Source organism: Zeus faber (assembly GCF_960531495.2).
Source record: "Zeus faber genome assembly, chromosome: 15".
NCBI classification, from domain to species: domain Eukaryota; kingdom Metazoa; phylum Chordata; class Actinopteri; order Zeiformes; family Zeidae; genus Zeus; species Zeus faber.
Window position 1 is genome coordinate 24,020,788 of NC_137194.1, and position 10,745 is coordinate 24,031,532.

The following is a 10,745-nucleotide window of genomic DNA, read 5'->3' on the forward strand; positions in this document are numbered from 1 at the left end:
TACCCAACAAGTTAATAAATAAAAGATTAAGATAGCTCATTAGTAAAATTTGGAGTGTGGGATTCCAGCGATAATGGTCTCTGCAAACTAACTTGATGAAAATTATTGATGCAGCAACACAACGTAAGTTATGTTAAGTTGTTAATAACCACAAAACGCTCTCCAAGAGAGATAACCAGTATGAATTGATGACTGTTTTATTGATTGTGAAAAGCACAAGCATTTTACACACACACACACACACAGACAGACACAGACACACACCCACACACACACACACACACACACAGCTTAAGGCCTGCAGCACACAAGGCCAGTCCCTGCCCAAAAGGAAACATCCCCTCTGCCTTCCCCCCGGTCGAGGTTTAACAGGCAGAGCATCATAAACAGTGGGAGGAACAGACTTGGTGCTGGGCGGCCGCTCAGCTGGATCAGATGGCCTCCTGAACTCCGCTCGCTGGCCCAGAGGGAGCTGCTCAACCCTCCCTCTGGGACGGGCGGGTGGAGACGGGTGGCACAGCCATGGATAAAAAAATCCCACGGAGAAAACAAGATACATTCACTGCATGGACCAGCAATCAATCAAAGGAAAATATAAGATAAAAAAAAAAGAATAAATCAACAAAATCTTCCCTTTCTCACTCACAGACAGTTCTGCTACACTCCAAACACAGTACGCTGAAACTCATTCCACACTCGTATTTTCCATATTTCATTCAAATTTGGCAGGTTCATAATGGGAATGTTTTTTTCCAAAAACATTCTAAAAATAGGTAGTAGAGCGAGCTACCCTGAGTTGACATGACTTTTTTTTTTTTTTTTATATGCATTGATAAAGCTCAGGCTACATGGTGCTCATACTTTCTCCTGCCAGTCGACAATGTGATTGTTTTGGTCTGTTTGCTCTTGATATTTGTTGTTGAACGGGATAAGACTGATGTTGCAATAAAAACCCCTCACACAGCCACGCGCGCACGCACACGCGCACACACACACACACACACACACACACACACACACACACACACACACACACACACACAGTGTAAGCAGTAGTGACTATGACAGGTTGGGGGCGGGGTTGGCAGTGCTGTTGTCCTGGCTTGCCGCTTGGCTTCCCCGCGGCGGGACTTCGATTATGCGCGGCTTGTCGATGATGCGAGCACGCCGGTCGCCTTTCTCCACGATGCCGATGATCCAGGCCCCGCCCGGCGCCCCCTGACCCCCAAAGCCGGAGCCCTGGCTCTTCATCTCCGAACAGAACTTGGCCGCCTGCTCTCTGGGCAGACACACCAGCAGCCCGCCTGGAAGAGCGGGCGAGGAAGAGAGGGAGTTTATACACAAGGAAGCACACCGTATGCCATTATGACCAGAAGTGAATGCACTCGACCAACTCCCAAGGTCAAATCTCCAAGGCTCCTGGGACACTCAAACTCACCGGAGGTCTCGGGGGACGTGCCCTGGACCAGGTTGAATATGGTTCCGCATGCTTTGCTGATGGCAGCCATCTTGGTGATTATGGGCAGGTTATGGATGACGAAGGACACCTCGTTGCGCTGCTGTGCTGCCAGGTTGTTGGCGTGGCCCAGCAGCCCGAAGCCTGTCACGTCTGTCGCAGCGTGCGCCTGGAACTTGTGCATGAGGCCAGCCGCTGGACACGGAAACATAATAATGAACACACATAATATCTAATAAAGAGTGCAATGAGAAAATGTACGCTAGGATGATGCATTCATTCCAGGAAGGTTTTTAGGTCAAAACCACCCTCTTCAAGAAGAAGAAGAAGAAGAAGAAGAAGAAATTACATTTTTCTCACTAAAGTGAAAATTCCAATTAGGTATTGGGTTGTAATTTCCTCGCTTAGAATGGACAAATGGATACACAGTGAATGAACAATGTGGTTTTAGTGGGTGTTCACCTGTGCGGTTAAGTGTTGCCATGGAGAACATGGCTTCCTGGTAGGCCTCTTTCACTTCCTCCTTGCTCACCACCAGCTTGATCTTGTTCCACCTATCAGGCTACACAGGAGAGAGGGATGGATTAGACAGAAGGGTGGAGGACAAACAGAGGAACAGAGAGGGCAGAAAAACGGGAACGGTGAATGCGGCGCGGGAATAAAAATAAATAAATGTCAACACATCCTGCTTCAGCGCGAATATTAAAGGAGATTTCGGAAAAAGTGTTCCCATTACGCACAGCGTTTTTTTTGGTTTCCTTCAATGACAATAAATACATCTACAACAAAAACACTAAACCTTTTGGACCACGGATCGTAAGTTGTGCGTGGGCCTTCAAGTAACGGTTGCGAGGAAAGGATCCCCCATTCACCAGTCAGTATCGCTTACAATAACATGCGTGTGAAAGGCAGGCAGAGGGGGCCGGCCCCGCCCCCCTCGCGCATATGTGCATTCCGGCGATGGAGAGAGAGAGAGAGAGAATTAGCGAAAAAGCTTCTCAGACTAGTATCTTCATTTTATTGTGAGCTAGAAACGGGTAATATAGCCTAAATAAATGGAAAATAAATTTTCTTAATTTCTCCAATAATGTTATCAGCACCGGTAACGTCCGAGCTTATCGATACTATGGGCTTAAATAATTTATCCCCGGGGCCCGTTTTATACTGGGTCTCGGTACCCAATCATAGCCACAAGCGATCACTCGTGCCCCTTCCCTGCTGAATAGTCGAATATTTGCATTGAACAGCCGTATCCGATTCGACTGACAAAATTCTGCGTCAGGTACAACCCTACATATTTCCTGCAGCGCGAAAATTTTTTCTGTAAACAACAAATTCAACATCCACAGAACACAAATGTGGGTCCATGGCTGTGTCTGAAATTTGCAATAAAATGTGAATTTGATCGGATAATTTCCTGTCAAGTCGATAAATCGGCTTAGAACAATGGTTCCTTATCCTTCTATTAGAAACATGACAATGAGTGTGAATTTAAGTAGCAGTAGTAGAGACCTTGAGTGCGACCGAGTTTTCCCCCACACAAATACATAGGAAACCTACGAATGAGTCGCTACATGAGAATCACAGTGTGTGTGGCCGAGTGGATGTTCCTTCTCACCTGGTCCAGCCACAGGTGAGCGTTGACGGCAACCTGCGTACCCAGGGGTTTGGTCAGAACCAGGACATCGCCCGGCACCGCCCCATCCGGCCTAAACACAGAAACAAAACACAAAGACGCCTTTTAAAATTTGATCTCCCAACTGATCTGGTCTTCTATAATAGATTTTATATCTTTGTAATCACAATGTACAGAAACAACGTTTTTCCATCTCTAGATAGTTTTTAAAAATGGTGTGTGTGCAGTGAGTGAATGCTGTGGTGTTGGATCGTTGGCCAATTAAAACGCAAACGTATGATAATTTATTTGTTTTATTATCTACATGTCACGTAATTTGAATAAATAAACAAAAAAAATCATTGCCACTAAATATGCACGGACAGCATGTTTTAATTCAGACAGGGTATTTAATCTTGCCGATTAATTACTGATACGAGTACTGCAATTTCAAGTACAACAATAAGAGAGATTTTGGAGGCCGTGATTTATTCACTGCTTTGTTTCAACAAAATAAATGAAAATCTGATTTAACACGAAACTTCGACAGAATGCAACCGCATTGGTATCGCATTTATGCGGCAGAGGTCACTATATCCCGGCCCACTCAGGGGGTTTAAAACAAAACAAAACAAAACAAAAGCAAAAAACACTTTTCGCATGACTCCACAGCCATCTTACATGATGTACTCATTGGGCTGGCACACGACCGAGGCCACGCCTCCCACGATGATCCAGGGGTTGACCACCGTCTGGCCGCCCGTCACTGAGGTTCCCCCTTCCTCCGCCGCGTCGCGGAACCCGCGCATCAGCAGCGGCATGACGCGCTCGCGCTCCTGGTCCGCGCATGTACGGAAGAAGCCATGAAACAATGAAGGGTTTCATATTAAAGACTTGTACCTTACGTATATAAAAAAAAAAAAGGACTTAACAAGCATTGTTAACTGGAGGTGGTCGGTCATTTCGGACAAACTGTTTTTATCGTGATTGCGTTTTCAAGATGCTGCCAAGGCAGAACATGAACTATAACTTTCATTAAACCATCACAGTTTCTTCTAGAGTTAAGTGAACTTGTTTTTTTTGTTTTGTTTATTGGTTCCCAATTAAACATGTGGACTCTGCATTTCAGAGGCCAAAAAACAAACAAACAAAAAAAAACCATAACTTGAATCATGTTGATTAAAATAAATAAACAAATAAATCATAATAAATTAACTATCTGATTGAAAATAATGTCAAAATAAATATATAAAAAGAGCTGAAAAATATATCAAATATAAATGTCAAATGACTGGTTCGACAACTTCCTTCCTACTTTTTGCTGAAACCAATTGTTAACACACACACACTGGACGCCCGCCCACCCTCCCACAGATAAACAATTGTTTACTATAAACAAAAAAAATAATAAAAAAATGTACAGCAGATTTCTTTATTAATCCATAAATTAACAAACTACGCACATATAAAACTAACTAATCGTCCTGGCAACCCACTTGACACCCACAAGCCACCAGACAGCATTACCTTCTCATTCATCTTCTGGCTGACACTCAGCAGCATCAGCATGTTGTCACACTCAGTGATGCCCATGGCGTAGAGGTCACTGAGCACGTTGGCACAAGCGATCCGACCCTGAGGGGAGAACGGGTGGAGCTGGATTGAGTGACGACGAGCGAGAGAAATGGAGGAAAATGGCACAAACGGCAGCACGACAGGCCATCGCAGACAATTCTGTAACGGTCAATATTTATTTAACATTCAATATTAATTCATGTTCAAGTCATACGAGACCATCCCCCTGCCTCTCTCTCACTCAATAAACTAGAATTTCAATCCAAAAAAGGGACAGAAGGCAACCTAGAACTTAGGCAGAGCTGTCGCGACAACCATACTACAGCTGGCGACTGTCGTAGAAATGATTGCGATTCACAATTTGTCTATTTTGTTCATTTTATGTCGCCGCCATAGCGTAAGCCAATGAAATAGTAAAATGGTTCATTCTCCCCAACTCATCTAATGACAACGCCAGACGAGATTTGCAGTCCCTTCAAGACAAGATAATTGGTTTTACCCGACATTGGCTTTAAAATCCCCCCTAAAATGTTCATGGAACAACAGGATTGTGCAATTAGGAAATCAAGCGATGATACAATTACGGTGACCGGTCTGAACTTGTGCAAGCGTTTACTGTCACAAGTCCTGAGTCACAGTGACTTTACATTGTAACGTAGGAGGAATTCAATGGGTTGTGGACGTTTTTACTGTTAAAGGGCAAAAGGGGAGCGGACGGACCCGACCACCAAGGCCACCCTGTGCTTTCCAACATGACACTGACATTTAAACAAAAGGTCTAAACTTCACCAGATTACACAACAGATGCAAGGTGGATTGGGGAACTTGAAGTGTGTGCCAACTCCTTCGGCTTTTCCTTCCTCCGTTGTTGCATAAACCGAGGCGGTTATGGGATGCGTGCGTGCGTGCGTGTGTGTGTGTGTGTGTGTGTGTGTGTGTGTGTGTGTGTGTGTGTGTGTGTGTCCGGTGCTCACTCACCATCAAGTAGGGATCCTCCACCAGGGGGTAGAAGAAGTCCGTGGTCTGGACCAGAGAGAGCCCCCCGTGCCGCAGGGGGATCACACACGAGTCCATTCCGATACCTGGCCACACAATCACAACACGGGCCGCTTAGGAACGCTTTGTCCCGATTAAGTACCCCCCCCGGACGTGCGCACGGCTCTAAGCGTTCCACCTTTTTAACATTAAAAATGCCAATATGAAGGATACGGAAGTAGAATGACAAATGCTCTTCCTTTGTTGGGACACGCGGTGGACTCCGTCCGAAGTCTGTTTGACAGTTTACCCATTAACGCTCAGCCTAATCCAGACAAAAACAAAATAATAAAGAACCCGAGCACCTGTCATCTACCCTGCCCAGCACGGGTAGGTACACCCTGCTAGCGAAACGACTAGCCGCGGTGACGAGATGTCGGGAGCGGTAAAGCATAATGTATCTGGCCGCCTTTACCGAGTCGGGGGCCGGAGGGCTGTTCAGGAAACTCCGAGGCTTGGTCTCCGGCCTCCGCCGAGCCGGCGGACGGGTCGGGCTCCAGTCCCGCCAGGAGGGTGAGCAGAGCCTCCTGCGGGACCTTGCAGCCTCATCCCTTCAGCTCGGAGAAGGCGGTGAGCCGGAACCCGCGCTCCAGTCCGTGCTCTTCGGGCTTGAAAGCCTTGTATTCCGGGGGCAAATATCCCCCGGTTACCGCGGCATCGACCGGCGTTGTGGGGGGAGTTGAGCCCGACATGGCCAACAGAAGATGCGGCCGCGAGGAACAATGGCAGCGACGTGTGTCGGCGTGAGGGAAGAGCAACCCGCCTTCCTCGTCTATAGGAACGAACCACTTTAATGGTTCCACGCTGTTTTGAATGAATTCACCACCCATTATTCGTGGTGGATACTGTTGATGAAACGTTGTTACAATATAAAATAGTATGTATTATCGTTCTTATTATTAAAATAAAGTTATAGAATCGATGTATTAGGTTGCTTGATTGATTTCACACCCCCACATGCGGTTATGAATGGTCGCTTCCATGAAAATATATTTTCGTGTCGCCCCCTAGCGGCTCATCGGAATATTGGACAATTTAAGGCAGGACTCTCTGTTACCGCAGTGTATGTGTAACGTGTTTGTGCACTGTTTGTGTTTGTGTTTGTGCACTGTTTGCGTTTGTGTAATGTGTTTGTGTTTGTGTTTGTGCACTGTTTGCGTTTGTGTCTGTGTTTGTGCACTGGGGTGCAGGGATGAACTGACTGGATGTCCAACTCTGTGGAGTCTGGGGAATAAAAATGGTCTTGTTTATTTGAGGAGTTCGTTGATTTGATTATTCATTCATTCAAATATCTAACCCTCGTCGAGTTAAATTTCTCAGGTTTATAAAAAGAAAGGAATTCATGAAAATCGGCTCAAAATTAAACGAGTTACAGTCGGTTTGGAAGAGGAGTCTGCATCTCTCAACACACGTATTCGTTTACTAGCGGATCTTGACCGCTCCAATATGGCGGACGCGCAGACGCATACCGTCGATATACGTCAGCGGCCAATGGTGAAGCTGACTTGAGAGCGCAGCCTGTGTCGTGCCCGGGGGCCCCTGAGCGCGGAAGGGCCCTTCGCGATGGGAGAAAAAAATGTATGCATTTTTTTTGTCATTTTATTTTTATGTCGGGCTGTATGTATTGTGTATTGTGTATTGTGTTTATCACAGTCCTATGCTTATTATAACTCCTATTATGCAATTAACTGTTTGCTGCTGATTTTCTACTCTGATATTGTTTGTATAATTTTGATCAATAGAATCTAAAAGCTATGACTGTGTTTGTGCTTTGAGGTACAAGTTGCATCAGTGACCAAGCCTTGAGGGAATGTGACTTTTGACGGTTGCTGTGGGAATTGCTGTGGACTCCGCTCATCATTTTTGGAGGATCCCTTCCATTCAATTGCATAGAGAAATAGAAAAAAAATGTACGAAATGTACAAAAATGGAGAAAGGAAGGGAGAAGAAGAAGGGTCGAAGTTTCACACCAGATGGTTACAAGATTTTCTGTGGCAGTTTTTCACCCAACAAGACTTCCCAGCCGTCATTTCACTCAGAAATGCTGACTGACTTTCACCGTCAATGAGCTCATGACCACATCTGCAACTGCAGAGACAGTTTGCTCTCAGGACTGAACAAATGGCAAGATGAATACACTGAAATAGGGGAGACTGGCCGTCTGTTAGATTTATCAAAGCATCTAATAACCACGAATATTGTGAAGCTTCCCCCGTGCTGCAAAAAAAAGCTCTGAAGCATTGAAGCATGGACTGCACAAGACCTCTGAAGGTGTCCTGTGGTATCTGGCACCAAGACGGTGCAGCAGATTCTTTAAGTCCTGAAAGTTACGAGGCGGGGCCCCCATGGATCGGGCTTGTTGTTCCAGCACATCCCACAGATGCTTGATTGGATCGGCCCCTAACCCTGGACATCCACGTGATGTAGAAGAAAAAGTGATTCATCAGACCAGGCCACCTTCTTCCATTGCTCCATGTTCCAGTTCTGACGCTCACATGGCCATTGTAGGAGCTTTCAGTGGTGAACGCATGTACACTCTGACCGGTCTGTGGCTACACAGCTCCATAAGAAGTGTGTTCTGACACCTTTCTGTCATAGCAGCATTAACTTTTTCAACAATTTGTGCGACAGTAGCTCTTCTGTGGGATCGGACCAGACGGACTAGACTTCACTCCCCACGCGCCTCAATGGGCCCATTGGCGCCCATGACCCTGTCACCGGTTCACCGGTTGTCCTTCCTTGGAACACTGTTGGTAGGTGCTAACCACTGCATACCGGGAACACCCCACAAGAGCTGCTGTGTTTTGGAGGTGCTCTGACCCAGTCGTCTAGCCATCACAATTAGACCCTTGTCAAAGTCTCTCAGATCCTTACACTTGACCATTTTTCCTGCTTCCAACACATCAAGTTCAAGAACTGACTGTTCACTTGCTGCCTCATATATCCCACCCCTTGACAGGTGTCATTGGAAAACAAGATGATCAATGTTTTTCACTTCGCCTGTCGGTGATTTTAATGTTGTGGCTGATCAATGTATTTCCGAATGACACAGATGAGGTCTGAGTTTAAAAACAAAAATTGAACCTATCACTAAAGAATTAGATCTTTTCTTTCTCATTAGGAAATGGCTGAGACCCATATCTTCAGTGCCATAAAAGAACGACGGCCGGGATCTACAGTATGTTGTGAAAGACAAGATCAGCAGCGAACCCTCTGACGTGGGAATAGCCCTCGAGGGTGCGGCCGCGCTTCAGGATCTCGGTCGAATCTCGATCCCTCACCTCTGCAATGTTGTTTGGACTCTTTTAGGCCTTGAACGTGCAGTGCCCTACAAAGCGCCGCTAGACTTTTTTTTAAAGCAATTCAAAAGATCATCATGGAGGTGGATGAGGGTGAACTGTGAAGAAAGGCTCAAAGCTTGAAAATGAAGCTTCCCCAGTGAAGAGAGCTGAATTGTTATTACTGTACAGTTCCAGGCAAATCTGAATTTTATTATTCCATGTGCTTTTATATAATATATTGCTCAAAAAAAACTTGAGATCTTCCCATGGCACATTTAAGGTGCATTGTTTTTTTATGGAGGCAGTCTGTGATTCAACAAACATTCAAGATTTTTTTTTGCATATTTTTTTTGCAGAAAACTGCGTTTTTTTTTCAGTAGCTCTCCCACCAAACAAATCAACCAGCTCTTGGTGCGTCTTCTTTGATTAAAATACATCTAGTTTATCAGCTTTACATGCCATCTTTGGAACTTGAGTAAATATTTACAATAGAGAGTCTGTACAATTCTTCTGCTGTTTCACTTGTTTCACTTTCTACTCGTACTGCAATGCAGAAATAATTGAATTACAGAACTTTATTATTTGTGTGTGTGTGCGTGCTTGCGTGCGTGCGTGCGTGTGTGTGTGTGTGTGTTTTTGAATGCAAGTAAAAAGGTTGCCCAACGGACTAATATTCCAAAAATACAGCGGAATCAAGATTGTCTTTTAAGATTTATTATTTCTGAAGTATTGAATAATGAAAATTATCATTTAATATTTGTTATTCCAACGGTTTTACAACCTGAACAAACGAAATGTGCAGTGTTGTAATGTTTAAGATCCAAATAGATGGTGACAGTAAGCTTGCAACAGGGGCCTTTAAACCAAGAAAAGCCTGGTTTGAATTCAGTTTTGGAAAATCTTTGACATTTTTTTTGTCCAATTGGGACACACTTGTGCCTGACATCCAGTTTGTGGACTAAAGGTTTAAAATAGAAGTCTCATAGTGTTTTATGAAAATGAAAGTGGTTAGGGTTTAAAATGATCACAAAATAGGCAATTAAGATGTATTAGACAACAATAATATTGATGAATTGCTTATTCCTTAATTTTAAATGTTATACAGTATATTATACTGTATAACATTTTCAATATGAATAGAACGAATATGAATATGAATAAATATTATTTATTCATATTTATATATAGATTTATAACTTAAAATCATAATTATAATTTAATTTCACGTAATTTAAATATTGTTAAAATAACTGAGTTGTGTTGGAGTAAAGTGATAAATAGTTTAATTTACTTTATTAAATCAAATTCCATGAACTTTATTAAATCACATTCTGTTAACTTTGTATCAACATCAATAACTTTTGTTGATTCAACACAGTTGTCTCAGTTGCTCCCAAAGCAAACAATTTGTGTGCAGCCAATGTCCACAATTCAATTGAGTAAATCCAATGAATCATTTTTGTTCAGTGTACGGAGACATAAATGGTCGCTTTGGTAACGTATTTGACATGGACTGATGTGATGACACCGGTCTTCGTAAACTGGCACTCTCCCCTCTTTATATCCAATGACGGGGTCTCGGCTGACAAGCTGATCCACTGAGCAACAGGAGACTCATTTTGGACTCCAGGCAACCTTCCCGAACGTTCTTTTTGCGTTTTTTTGTCACACTGCCTGTGTCCAACTGCGAAGGAGAGGGCATTTTTGCAACGGACACGGATAAAAAAAAATGAACTCGGAGCAATCATGGGTCCGAAAAGGCCGTCGGCACTCTTCGATGGCC

The 10,745-nt window shown here is 44.1% G+C and overlaps 1 protein-coding gene across 1 annotated transcript; it reads right to left on the reverse strand.

The window, feature by feature from the left end:
- Positions 1 to 181: 181 nt before the first annotated feature.
- On the reverse strand, positions 182 to 6,404 carry sephs3 (selenophosphate synthetase 3). Its single transcript, XM_080015439.1, has 8 exons — positions 6,097 to 6,404; positions 5,625 to 5,728; positions 4,599 to 4,706; positions 3,753 to 3,907; positions 3,075 to 3,165; positions 1,919 to 2,018; positions 1,439 to 1,651; positions 182 to 1,304 (listed from the first exon to the last, which is right to left on the reverse strand). The coding sequence occupies exons 1-8, from the start codon at positions 6,371 to 6,373 to the stop codon at positions 1,060 to 1,062; spliced, it is 1,293 nt and encodes a 430-aa protein (XP_079871565.1). The 5' UTR covers positions 6,374 to 6,404; the 3' UTR covers positions 182 to 1,059.
- Between the last annotated feature and the right edge of the window lie 4,341 nt (positions 6,405 to 10,745).